The 14,576-nt window shown below is 43.7% G+C and overlaps 1 protein-coding gene across 1 annotated transcript in view; it reads right to left on the bottom strand.

The window, feature by feature from the left end:
• The window catches only part of OSBPL10 (oxysterol binding protein like 10), a 280,920-nt gene that overhangs the window by 56,734 nt on the left and 209,610 nt on the right, over positions 1 to 14,576 (bottom strand). The window contains exon 5 of the mRNA XM_081825542.1: positions 1,425 to 1,635. Coding sequence (XP_081681668.1) covers positions 1,425 to 1,635 — 211 coding nt within the window. The remainder of the gene's footprint in view (positions 1 to 1,424; positions 1,636 to 14,576) is intronic.

The following is a 14,576-nucleotide window of genomic DNA, read 5'->3' as shown; positions in this document are numbered from 1 at the left end:
AAAAAAAAAAAAAAGAAAGTTATAATATGCTTAGAGAGACAGAGAGAGAGAGAGAGAAGGGAGATGATGAAGCAAATGTCATAAAATGTTACCACTGGAGGAACTTGGAGATGGAGATACGAGAATTTTTCATAGTATTCTTGTAACTCTTCTGGAAGTCTGAAATTCTTAAAATAAGGAGAAAAGTAAAGAAAATAAATACCTGCCAGTGAGACAGTTGTGATGTGAGCAAGACAGCGTCACTGGCCCCCGGGAAGGGTCCCCAGAGCCGACTGGTGGTCTGTTCTGGATTAACAAGGAACCCCAGGCAGAGGAAGGCGTCTGCCACACCAGGAAGCACCCGTCTCTGGCCTCAGCTCGGCTACTTGGCTGGGTGGCCTCGGGCGAGTCATTTACCCACTATGAACCTCAGCATCTCATCTGAATGACGGGCATAATATCATCTAGTCTGTGAAGGTTTCAGAAAAGGTGTAGCAAAGGCCAAACTCTGGCAGGATCGGAGCTCAGTAAATGAGAGTGGGTAGGACAGAAAGAAACTTCTCTGGAAAACCAACATTCCTCTTAAACTCAGTGCAACAGAGGGCAAAGAGGACTTGAGAAAAGCATGAAATACAGACCGTCACTCATAAGCTAGCTTTGCTTTCATCATCCAAGTTGTCTCATTTCCTCAATAAGTGAACCCCGGGCAACAAAGCTCAAGGAGGCTTCTATTGGTCTCTTCATTCTAATCCTTTGTAATTATATACGACATGGCCAACCTCAAGCTAAGTTCACCTTCATCGCTGAATTTAATCTTCTCTAATATCTTTGAATCTGCTTATTAAGCCCTCCTCCAAAAGGACTGAGGCATCTTCAGGGAGTGTATTATTATCTCTAGCTACTTGATAAAGAGCTAGAAATACTCCTGGCATGTATTGAAGAGAAAGGCTCACATAGGTCCAGGAGGAGGCATGCAGGAGCATGCTCCCTGAGCCATGCGAGCAGGACCAAGCAGGGAAGCAATGTGGGAATCCTTCACCACAGTGTGGTGACGCATCATGGTGGACGCACATCAAGGCGCAGTTAGAAAAATGGATGGCATGGCAATGTATCTCAGAAACACAGCACGGAGTGCCAAGTCACAAGTGGAATGAGATATAGAACAAGATGCCAGCAAGCCTGAAAGGAGTTCCAAAGTACTCATGTAAACACATCAGTTAAATCTTTCACGGGATGTTATAGTTCTAATCAGTCAAAGAAAAAGATATCCCAAACTGGGTAGAGAAGGAGGGAGGGACAAATGGAGAAACAGATGGGATAAATGGAGAGACAGGTGGAAGGTGGATATGGATTTAAAGGAGGAAGGCCACGGGGGAGATCCACACAGACACACAGACACGCACCCCAGATACTCATGGGCAAACCCGCCCGCCAGGCGGTCTTACCTGAGGCCCCCGGCTTGTGGCCGGGCTGGCCCACCTGCTGCACACTCTGCTGCAGCAAATGGAGGCACTCCCCGAGGCAGCTGAGGGTGGCAGCAGAGGTAGCTTTCAGGAGGAGCAGATCCTGGTCCAAGGCAGTGAGGGGGCCAGAACCCGGCAGAGACTCGATGGCGTGCACGAGGTTCTTCTGCTGTCCTTCCACCTGGTTCATCATCTACAAAATGGGAAGACAGCAAGGGGGTGAGAGAGGACAGTCCTCCATTCAGTAGGCTGCAGAGCAGCTCTGACACCCGGGGCGCCCAACAAGAGAGGAAAGTGGGAGAGGAAGCATTACCCCCAGGCTACAGGTGGCGCGAGAGTCCACTCAGAGGGTGTTCGGTACACGTTAGCGCTTTGACAGTGCAGGCCTGGGTGACATCTAAGTAAATCTCTCCAGAGGCGCACAGGTGCAGCTCTGATCACAAGAGCATTTTAGAAGCCCCTGAGTTAAAAGGGCCCATTAGGGCCATCTGCATGTATCATTTTACTGATCTTCTGAAGGCAAGTCAATGATATATATGTTAAAGGTAGAAGTCTTTGGGACCGTTGTTAAGGTTCTTTCACTCTGAAAGGTTATCGGAGACAGTGGACGAACTGTGGCTTGGCCTCAGAGCGAGGCTAATTCCCTGCTTTTCCTCCAGCCCCAATGCCTAGCTCTTTGGCAGTCTTTTTGAAGCTCAAGAAACAGAAGTGAAATTTCAGGCTGGCATTTGCATGAGTGAGATCATAGTGAAGCCAGCCATGAACCATTCCATTCCACCCTAAAAATGCTAAATCGGCTGTGACTTGAACACCATGTAAGATGCCAGGAGGAAGAGAAAACCCAGAAACTCTAGAGCCAGCCCTGCGCCACAGTTGAAGCTCTGATGGCCCCAAAGAACCATATTTTGTGTCCTGGACTCAATCCATAAGCTGCAGATAAGCCACAGTCTACTCACATCTTGGAATTGACAAATCAAGGAGAGAGGAAGTCAAGAACTAGAAAAGAACTTGACTGGTTAGCTTGTGAGTTTGATCTCCCTCGTGTTCCACAACTTTCTAAACAAGATCGTGCACATGAAGTGCATGCCTAGCAAACAAACAGTCATTCCGGGAAAGGGGAGGAGGCCAAGCAACCCGCCGAGGTCCCAGGGCTGCTCAGCATCAGAGGCTGCAGCCAACTCTTGGTTTCTAGACTCTGGTCCATTGTTCTTTCAGCTGCCCACATGAAAGCCATCCTTAATTTAAGGCCGTAACTATGACTTTGTCCCTGTCTTCCCCAGAAGAATCTTGTTATCCTCACGATGTCACCAGGTGGGAAGAAGTAATAATTCCGTAAGGACCCCTGGACTTGGGCCACAAAACTCATTCCATGCTCAGCCTTATTTTTCTATTTCTCTTTGAAAACAGATACCTGCTATTTTCTATCATTCTGTGTAGTTACCAGCTTTTAAAAAAAAAAAAGCTCTTCCATTGCAATCCTACTTATCAAAATAGGTGCTGTTACTTCAAAAAGGAATTTTTTAAAATCACTGTTAAGCCTATTGCACCGACATGGCTTGGAGTTGTCACTTCAATGTGCACATTGATCCTTTGGCCATGTAAATTATTTTTTGCAGATTATAAAGGTTATACCTGGTTCTTCTGGCTCCTAAAAAAGTACCTGGGGGCACAACAGGGGCTCAATAAGTATTCATTTCTGCCTTCAGGTCTTTGCTTAAAAGTCATCTTCTCAGCAAAGCTTCCTGAGCTACATTAATTAAAACTGTATTTCCAGGGGCGGCTGGCTGGCTTTGTCGGTAGAGCATGCGACTCTTGATCTCGGGGTGGTGAGTTCGAGCCCCACCTTAGGTGTAGAGATCACTTAAAAAAAATAAATCCTTAAAAAAAAAAAAAAAAACCTGTATCTCCAGCCCAACCCTTGGCACCACCCCCCACCCTCCTTACTAATTTTTCTGCATAGCACTTACCACCTTCTAACCTAACTTGTCATTTACTTATTGTGTTCATTTGGGCTAGTGTGAAAGCAGGGATCCTTATCTGTGCTGTTCACTGATATATCCCAAGTACAGTAAAAATATCTGTGTAATGAATAAATGAATCCCCAGTCTCATTCTTCTCTGAGGTGCAAAGGAACTGATTTTTTGACACAAAGTCTACAGAAATCATTATACTCGATTAGCATAATATGGCTGAAGATTTAGTAAAGGATAATACCTCTATTACCAGTTTAGGTTTACCAAGAAACTGCCAACTGGTTAAATTTAACTTTGCACAAGACAAAATGTTTGTGTGTTCTTTGACAGTTCTATATATAGAACTGACAGAGAGAAGTGGGTTTTGAGCTATTTGTCATAGTCAACATTTCTGTAAATTCCCACCATAAAATCTTGTCTTAGAAACATGAGGTGTTGAAAGGGAAGAAGAAAACATAATGAAGAAACAGGTAATACATTGTTCTTGAGAATTATGGGTGATACCATAATGCTTAAGAGAAAAGGTGAGTAAAATCAATCCGTTAACCATATGGGATACACTTGTTTTTAATCAATAAAAAGAACTATATTCCAATTATATAATATAGAATAAATACTCGTTATTTCACAAGCATAAAATATTATGTAAATCTCAGGTAATAAAAACACAGAATTGACTTACAGAATTTTCTACTCCATTACAACAGAGACGCATGCCCAGAAATGGAATCCACATATCTGCTCTCTGAAAAGTATTCAACGTTAATTGAGAGCCTCTCACCAGTGCCAGAGGCAGGACGGCCTGCTTGGGGGTGGGCGTAGGGGAGCACCTGAACCGGCAGTGGGGGCGATTTGACAGTTACAATGCTTTGACACTGAGTGGTGGCGGAGGGGGGGACATGCTAAATGCCTCACAGGCCAGGGCACAGTCCTCCTAAAACATGTCCCCCACTGCTCAAAATGCCAATACCACCCCATTAAGTAACTCTGTGCTAGAGTTTTATCGATAACCAGGAACCTGATGGATTCCAACATCTTTCTGGGTAAACTGAGTCTAGCACAGGGCTTGACACACAGTAGACATGCCCTAAAGATTCATTTTCTCCCCCTTTCCCATGTGATACAAAACCGAACTACTGCCTTTAATAACACAACTGATGTCATCTTCACTTCGTATTAGTTTCATCAAGCTCCAAAAGAGATTGAAGGAACCCTCAAAGAGATGAAGGATTCCTAGCCTTGGAGCTGTATGTCACAGTTATTACTGCTCCAAAAGTTCTAAGACTGGGAGGCACAGATGAGGAGTCTTCATCAGACTTCGGAATAACACGTTTTAGCTTCTTCCGCAACTAATTTTAATTAAGAGCACCTATGAGAAGATGAATATGGCACTGAAAAGCTGTATGCAACAATACCAACAGCAAATCCTTAAAGCATTCTCTCTCCCTTTCAAGGCTCTTTCTTTCTTTCTTTCTTTCTTTAAGTAGGCTCCATGCCCAGTATGGAACCCAACACAGAGCCCAAGGCGGGGCTTGAATTCATGACCCTGAGATCAAGACCTGAGCTGAGATCAAGAGTTGGATGCTTAACCCACCGAGCCACCCAGGTAGGTGCCCCTCCTTTGAGGTTCCTATGGGCTTAGCAAGAGAAGAGCAAAGCACAAGCATCAACGAGTAGGCTCACCTACTGCTACCAGCCTTTGAAAAAGTTGAACCACTTACTTTAATTATGTAAGTTTCACATCTGAGCCTTTAACACTTTTTTCTGAAGCACATCAACATCAATCATTTGTGGTCTTTAGGAACAAAATGCCCAAGTTTCATTTCTTCCTGGCATTCCAGAATCAGGGGCATCACCATCTTAGAGCACAGGTACAAAATGGGACCCCAAATGAAATTTCAGAGACCCACCCCTGAAAATGTCAACTCTGAGGTTATAAAATCAACCATATGTAGGTCACGTTGAACTTCACAGATAAGCAAATGTCACAGGGAGGGGAAAAAAAAAACCCTACGGCCCATTTTTCACAGCACAAATAATGAATGGTGTATGTACTACAAAATCAAATCACAGGAGTGAATGCTAATAAAACCAGTGGCAGCACATTTTATTGCTTTATTTCAATAAAGCTGTGTAAAAGGAGATTTCAAAAAGGAGTAAGCAAGGCTAGCGAAGAAAGTCTCTTCTAAAATAGGCTCAGGAGGCCATCACGGGGGAGGAATTTATGTGCATCCTAGGAACCATGAACTTTTTGCCAGTTGCAAGCCCTCAGCCTGGACTTAACTCTCTCCTCATGATGAGACCTGAATCACTGGTGTTCTTCACTTTGAAAGGAGCCAATGGATTTGACAAGTTTCAACCCTTCATCTGTATACTAACCCAAGCAATCCCAGTTAACCTAGCTTCAATCCCTGTTTTGCTTAGAGGATCTGAAAGAGAACAGCACGTTATTCCTCTGCCTTTATAACTCCTCTGAACAAGAATCAGGTTTCTACCTGAACTGTCTCCCACAGCTGCAATTCTCATTGCCCAAATAAATGCCCATTGGCTTACATTTTTCATGAATTCTTTCTTGGTCAACAACTGAAACCATGATAAAGAGACTAAAACCTAACGTCATCCAGCTCAACGAGCTCAGATCTGGCTAAGGAGAGACCTGAAGGGGGAAGCAGGGGCCCAGGGGCTTCCTGCATCTGATTGTTTCAGACTTCTCAGAGCTGCAAACCTCGGAGCAGATTTTGAGAGACGCCTGAAAGGTCCAGTCCCTCACAGGCCAGATATCAATGAATACCAGTTCATCTACTAGTAATCAAAGGATCAGCATCAGGCACCTCCTGACATGGACTCCTTATCCTCAAGTTACTGGGGCAGCTTGCTTGGTTGGCAGAGCCTCCTGGGCTCACAGATTCCTGGCACCTTCGGTAGCTCAATAGGTCAGGCTTCAAGTAGACCGAACAATGTGATGCCAGCATCAAGGTGGCCTTGGTTTAGCATTTCCAGAAGCCCCTCTGGGTCAGGGGTCAGTCCTTGGCTGACTTAGGCACTTCACTTGGCCAAAGTCCTCAGCTAAGCTTAAAAGCCGTGCTTCAAGGATCTTTAGAAGCAATACACACACACACACACACACACACACACACCCCTCTTACTGCCTCCCTTAACACAGATTTACTATTCCGCTGCCCTCATTAGCATTACTTTGATATTCCAAGAGCCTGCCACCCCCAAAATGGTTTGACAGCTCTTTAAGGCAACTTCCTGAAATATCCATCAACTCTGTAATGGAAACCATCAACAATTTGTACCCTACAATCCTTTGAATGCCTTGCCTCAAAATCCTTGCCTAGTTGTTTATACCAATCCTGAACTGTTGGATCTTGATCTGTACCTAACCCTAATCAAGCCCCTGTATTGTAAACCGAACTTCAAATTCTCAAATTCGGAATTTGCTCTCCCCCCTCGGAGACATGGACAAGGCCCCAGTGGTAAGTAATAAAGCCATTTTGCCTGATCAACAGACTGTGCTGTTGATATTTGGAGAGTTGGCATTCCAGTCTCCAAAGACTTCCTCCAAATTCCCAAGTGTTGGAGCACAGGAAGTCTTCGCTTCATACCTGAACAATCTCTTCTTCTTGCTGACTTTCCTACCTGACATCCAACCTTCCACCTGTCCTCCCTGAGCTGTGTCTCTTCTTCCCTCTTGGCACAGCACCTACCTGGAATGATAATCTACCAAGAGTCTCCCTTATTAGGGCAGGGTTCTGGGCCCTCCTGGGACACCGCTATATGTCCAAACACAGTCCTAAATACCTTATGGACTCCCCCAACTCTCTCAAGTCTTATTATGTGAGCAGAGAGAAAAAACCCCATCTAGTGGACAGATCTTACCAAATCTACATCTCCCAGTAGGGTTAAGAGAGCGGACAGTGGCCATAAGGGACAAAGATGAGTGGAGGAAATGGGGTCCATCTCCCAAGGTGGGAGGCTGCTTGCCACACAATGAGGTTACAAACAAAGAAGAAAGTTTAAAAACACAGGATGAGAATGGAGACACCGAGATAAGGAACCTAATGCTCTATAATATAAACCAAAGGAAACAAAGAAAAGGGGGGGGAAGAAAATATCTCCAAAAAATTGACCTTTATGTCTTTGATGGTCTTACTGCAGGGTCAGCAAACTTCTGTAAAAGGCCAGACGATCAATATTTAAGGGGTTTTGAGCCATTGGGTCTCTATGGCGACCACTCAACTCGGTCACTAGGGCTTGAAAGCAGTCAGACCACAGGTACACAGAGGAGTGTGACCAGTTGCTCCCATAAAACTAACATCTGACACCTCTCAGTTTTGACATCAGATAATTATTTTTCTCCTTCAAGTTGTGATTTTACTGGTTCTTGGTATGATGGGATTTTCTACTGTACCCTGGACATTCTGGCTATATCACATTTGGAGATTTTAGGTCTGATTTGAATTTTTTTTCTTAGCAGGCTACCGAATTTATTACGTTTAGCACACAGGCCCCTAGCCTACTTTTATGGCCTGTGGTTTCAATAATGACCTACTTTCAGAGCCCCTGGGGTGCTATCTTGATCTGCTTGGTTTATCTCCTGCCTCAAGGGCCTCCACTGGCCCCTGCTGGGGCTGAGAGGACAGAAGGAGGCTCCCCAGTGCTGGTGCCTCCAGGGAAGAGAGAGCATCTTCAGCTTTCTCCACGAGTGCTTGTCTATGCAGCATCCCCCCTTGCCCTCAGCTCTGGGTGGTGGAGGGGAGAATCCGGCCTAAAGTCATTGTTATGGCCTCAGACATAAAAGTCTGCTTTCTTTTTAAAGGTATGTTAAGTGCAGACATCCTATTTCTACGTCCAAGTTGAAGACTGCTTCATAAGCAGATCTAACTGGCCAAATGGAAGGTTGCTGAGCACCATCCATTCATCTTCTTGGTAACAGAAGCAAGTATTCCTTTTAGAAAATTGACAGAGAAGCATTCATCATTTCTAGATTTTTGCCTACTTTCTAGATGCATACCCACTTTGCTTTGGGCTTCCTGGTGTCAATATGGAGGGTGACCATCACTAAATAACGGAAGCTATGGCTCCAGATTTCTCCATCCACTCCATCCCTGGGAGGCAGGACAGGCTAATGGCATTTTTAACCTCAACACTTTGACACCTGGCCTTTATCATATGAGATGAGGGGGATAGAAACCAAAGACAAGAGTGGTTGTAAGACCAATCCAGAGATGAAGGTGATCCAAAGTCTGTTCTGGTCCCTCCATAGCTTCAGTAGGTGACCGCTATCAAGAAGTTTCGGTGCTGCTCATAAATGAGCCCATGCTGGCAAGAGCAGAAGGCAAAGGCAAAATTCTGAAATGTGCACACACTCACTCAAAAAAAACACTTCCTGAAGATGTGGGAGGAGTCTGCTTTATTTTAAGAGGGGGGGAGGGGATGAGGGAGGAGGCAGAGAGAGACTCCTAAGCAGGCTCCATGCCCAGTGCAGAGCATGACATGGGGCTCAACTGAGATCATGACTGGAGCCGAAATCAAGAGTCGGACACTTAACCAACTGAGCCACCCAGGTGCCCCGAGTCTGCTCTATTTCTTAAAAACAGATTCCTTTCTGTCCTATCTTCACCTTTGGCTTTTCTACAACTATTTCCTCACCTGCCCCAATAATAACTCCACACTGTACACATATGAAATGTAAATTTTATCTTGACTGATTCTTAAAAAGCAAACCAATCCTGCCATGTTCAAGAAATCGGAGATAACAGCATTCACAGCCAAAGAAATCTCAGGGTTCTGTTGGTCCCTCGCTTTCATTTGCCCAGTGGGAAATCTCTAGTCACAGAGGCCAGGTGTCCTGGCAGAGGTCACCTGTCACGGCAGTCCCCACACTCCAGTGCCCTCTACACTAGAGGAAACGATCCTGTGTACTTCCTCCTTTTCCTTTCTCAGATTCTGGAAGTAAAATACTACCTCCTGCCTCAGAAAACAACTATGACAAATTCTCTTCCATGGTTTCTTCCTTACTCCACCCTTTTTCGCCATCTGGAAACAACTTGGGTTTTTTTGTTATTTTGTTTTGTTTTGTTTTGTTTTCTGATTGCAAAAGGCTGGCTCACTCCATCACCATCCCAACAAAATTAGTCAATGAAAATAGTTACAGAGAAGGAAGTAAAAATTACCTGCAATCCCACTTCCTAGAAATAAAAAAGCAATGTTAACATTCTGGTATTATTCTGACTCTTCTAACTTATGCGCACACACACGTTATTTTATTTTAAAAGGCTCATCCCTTATAAACAATTGTGTAACTTTTTATCACATAGAATGCATCACCTGTAATGCCTGGGATTGAGTTCAAAATAATCCAGGTTTTTGGGGGGTGGGTGGGGAGAAGTAAGGGATGAAACAATATGGGCTTTGGGGTGCTGAAGCTATTGATGAGGACATGGAGGTTCAATATTAACCTTCGCTGATGCTTTATGTTTGAGATTTCTCCTATTGTCATGTTTTTTTTAAATAGGGGGAAAATACGTTTTGTTTTTTTTTTTTTTTTTTTACGTTACGTTAGTCACCATACAATACATCATTAGTTTTTGATGTGGTGTGTTCTTATGGGTTGAATTGTGTCTTCCCTCACCCCAAATCCATATGATGATGTCCTAACCCCCAGTACCTCAAATGTCACCTTATCTGGAGACTGGCTCTTTACAGAGGAAATTCAAGTTAAAATGAGGTCATCAGAGTGAACTGTAATCCACTGCTGAACCCAGATGAAGGAGTCCTCACTCTCCTTGGAGACAAGATTGGCCTCCCTGGCACAACACCCATAAACAGGGCTTCTGAGTAGCTCAGAGTAGCTCTGCAGGCGACTCCCTACTCCGCCCGCTTTGTTTTCCCTGAAAACATCTTTCCTCCCCTTTTTTTTCTTGTACAGAAGTAATACTTATCACAGAAAAAATAATCAAAAGAAACAATACCATAACACATCCAAAAGCAGAGAAAACATATGTTAAAATCTTGGCATGTATACTTACATCCTTTTTATGCATGCATCCGTGCATTTTACTTTTTATGAAAATGGTTGCACATCATAATACTGCCTGGAACCGTTTTTATTCCATATACCATGTCAATAAATATTTGAGAGAGAGAGAGCACAAGCAGGGGGAGGGGCAGAGGGAGAAGCAGACTCCCCACTGAGCAAGGAACCCAATGCGGGACTCGATCCCAGGACCCTGAGATCATGACCTGAGCCGAAGGCGGATGCTCAACTGACTGAGCCACCCAGGCACAATAAATTTTGACAATACTATTTAAAAGACTGCAGACTAATCCATCGTACAAAGGTGGCACAAATTATTCCCCAATTCCCTGCTGCTGGACATTATGAAGAGACCATTTCTTCTCTGTGACAAATTATAATTCAACAAACTTCTGTAAGGCTAAATCTCAGCATAAATTTATAGTGATTTTCTTAAAATAAACTCCTAGAAGAGGAATTGCTGGATTTAACAGTACTCAACATTAATTTTAAATTTTTAATAAATACCGCCGGCTCACCCTTGAAAAAAACCGTATCAGTTTGTATTCCCTCAGCAGTGTGAGAGCTGTCCTCCTTCTCCCTCTCTACAATCTTTTTCTCTTGACCAATTTCATCGACAACCCTCCCCCACCCCACCCCACCCCAAAAACCAGTATCTCATTGTTTTAATTCATTGTACATGTCCCTCTATCACATGAGGTAAAGAAAGATGAAGAAGTTTCCATATCCAGCAACAAATAGTAAATAAGCCCTCAAGAGCTACTACACGTTACTACACAGTATGGTGAATATAGACAAGAATATGGTACTATAATCATCAAACTTGTTGATAGACTAGACCTTAATTATTCTAACCGTTAAAAAGGAAGGATAATTACATAATGTGATAGAGGTGCTAAATATCGTTACAACGGCAATCATATTACAATACAGAAATGTATGAAATTAACATGTTGTATACCTTATGTTTACACAATGTTATATGTCAAGTACGTTCGATAAAAAAGAAGTTTCCCTCTCCAGTAAAGAAAATTTAAGCAAGTAAGACTAATGGGAGTCCAGAGAGTGTCCCCTTCCTCAGGGTGGAAGCAGCAATGAGGATGGCAGGGTGGTCCCCACCAGTGGGAGGGAAAGCTCAAGGAAAGGGAGCAGAAGGACTACTGGGGAATCACGTGGATCCAGAAAGCTCTGGAAGACACCAAATTTCTCTCCTAAAAGGTCCCAGGCACAATGGAACAATGCAAAACCATTACAGAGGGCCCTAAACCCTCACAGTGCCAGAGAGAGTTAACTGCTTAAACCTTGTCCAACTGCTTCGTTATTTCGTCCCCAGAACCCACCAGACAAGAGAAGGGCATCTGTCCCCCTTCCCCAAGCCGGCCCAAGGCCCTGCGTCTGAACTGATCCCAACACTGAAGCTGAGGAATAAAGCAGAAAGGTGTCCTTTGCTTTCCCCACGTTTCCCCTTCTCTTCTCATGCTCTTCCTTGACCCCTGTATAAAAGTCACAGTAACAGCCGCATCGTGAATAAGAGAAGCAGGGCCATTTCAAATCAGGGGGAAGGAGAGCTCTACAGTGTACAAAAATGCTTTCACACTCATAATCTCCTATCCTCCCAGCTCTGCCCTGGCCACAGGAGCAGAGCTGGTTATTGGGATTCTCCTTTTACACAACGCAGGGGCCCAAATCATAATCCATAGAAATGCAGAGGTCATGACTAAAGTCCAGTGTCCTGGAACCAAACTTCTCTGCCCTCTGCCTCCTTCCCAGGGGACATGAGAACACCACTGCGCATGTGCATGCGCACGCACAGGGTTTGATGCCCAGCCAGCACAGATTTCTACCTAAAAGGGAGTAGGTGCTTGGGGAGCAAGCTGGCTGATCCACAGGCCAACTCACCATGAACTGAACAAGAATAGGTTAGACCACAAGCTCTGGGTAAAATCCCCATGGGAAAAAAAAAATGTGATCCATAAACAGAAACTGTAAAATCAAGGTAAGGATTTGTCCTGCAAAAGGCGTGGAAGCTTCACTCAAGTGTTTAAGTTCCTCTTAGATGTTCCCAAATCAGAAACTACTCAACATAAGTCACATAAAAGGTGGAAACTAAAAGGCAGTTTTATTGAGGTCTTCAGAAGTCTGGTTGATCTGCCAGTTCTCAGCAAACGCTAGCCAGTATGTTAGTTTTTTATCTCTTGGAGAATGTAACTTCAGAAACCAAAGATCAGCAAGTATGAAATTAAACCATTTTCTTGAAATTAAACCATTTTCTTGAGCCCACTTTATCTTTGTTCACTCATATTCCACATACGCAGCTCAGCCTTTCTCAAAGAACTTCTAAGTGTCTGGATATTTAATCTCCACTTTGGGAAATTCTTTTATTTTGCAGAGAGATAAGGCTGTTTTTAAGAATTCCTAAAGAAAACAGGCCAATAGACATCTATATTCTAACTTCAGCTTGGTAGCACAGATTTATCTCAAACCAAGCCTTGTTGGCTCTACCTATTAAATGCCTGCTACTTTCTTTCACAACTTATTGTTTTTAGTTCAAATATCTATCCAGAGTAGCAGACAAGGATATAACAACTCAGTTCTCTTTTCCAGCTAAAATTAATTTCACTAGTGCCAATTATTTTCAGGAAAGAAATGCATCTCCAAAGGGCACTTAAAAAGGGGGGGAAAATTGGACAAGAACTTTATGCCTCCAGGCAAATCCTTTATAGCATTTGAGCCTTGGCAAATGAAACTCTGGAGAGACAAATGCATTTATCAGGAATCTGCTTCATTAATCTGACAAGGAAAATTATGTTAAGGGATAAGCCACCAGTAATTAATATTTATTGTAGCTCCACTGAGTAAAAGATACTGCAGTCACCATTTTACAGAAGAGAGAACACAATTCCTGCATGCAAACTGCTTACAATGTAATCCTCAAGGTGCTCAAATAGGAGACTGAATAATGATATAGAATACACTGCGCTTTACCAAAGAGCGAACCACCCCTTGCAGATGTGTGCATTGGAAACTGCTTTCCAGTGATGGAATGAACTGGCATGGATCCATCCCCACTCTTCCTCACTTCCTCATGACTCTGATGTACACTTTTCAAGAAAGTTAAGTGTAAGAGTGTGTAAAGCATGGTCACTATTCATATAAATAAATGCACAAAAAGAACTTATTAAATTATAGTTAGTTCCATAATGTCTAACTCCAGGACCCAGCCTACTGACTGAATCAATCCATTCATCCACCGCCATATTGTAGGATGGGACCACAGGACCTTATTCATGGGAGATGCCTGACAAATGTATGTTGGGTAGATGAGTAGAGAGAAGAAGGGAGGAAGGAAAAGAGAAGGCAAGAGAAAGGAAGGGGGAATGAAGGAAGGGAGATGAGGGAGAAAGATGGCAGAAGAGGAAAGAAGGGAAGAATGAAGAGAGAAGGAGGACAGAGCTCCAAGGTTCCAAGAAATTTTAATAAGCTGGCATGGTTCTCCAGCAAATCCAAAAAAACCTTTCCAATGGCCCAAGTCTGGTGTTACTACTCCCACTTGAAGAATAATGGATATTTTCCCTTTTGTCATAAGACCTTGGAACTTTAGCCTTAATTGTGAGTCTCCTCCAGTACCAATCTCCCAGAGGGAATAGGACATTTTAACTGCACATTAGACGTCTCTGGGCACACAACAGTCCCAAGTTCCTTTCAGTCTCTAAAATAATCTATATGATATTGGAAAAACAAGGCCCCACCTGAATGGGTTCCGGGCTCAACTTCCAAGCAGTCCATGGAATGCCTTTCTCCTGGTTAATTCTTACTCTTTCTTCAGACCTCACCTTATAGGTTGCTTTCACCAGGTAGCTTTCCACCATCATCCCAAAAGGTCATGGTTGCCATCACCCACAGAACCCATCATGGTTGTAGTTAAGTCATGTGTTATGTTATCCATTGGTTAATCTGTCCCACCCTTAACAGGCTCTGAGCTACATGAGGATGAGGACCTTGTCTCTCAATCTCTCTCTCTCTTTTTTTTAAAGAGGTGGATAAGGAGAGAGAGAGAAACTTAAGCAGGCTCCACCCCTAGCACGGTGCCCGACATAGGGCTCCATCTCAGCACCC

Source organism: Leptonychotes weddellii, chromosome 1, assembly GCF_054177405.1.
Source record: "Leptonychotes weddellii isolate Sample4059 chromosome 1, ASM5417740v2, whole genome shotgun sequence".
Lineage (NCBI taxonomy): Eukaryota > Metazoa > Chordata > Mammalia > Carnivora > Phocidae > Leptonychotes > Leptonychotes weddellii.
This window is presented reverse-complemented; position numbering and strand designations above follow the sequence as displayed.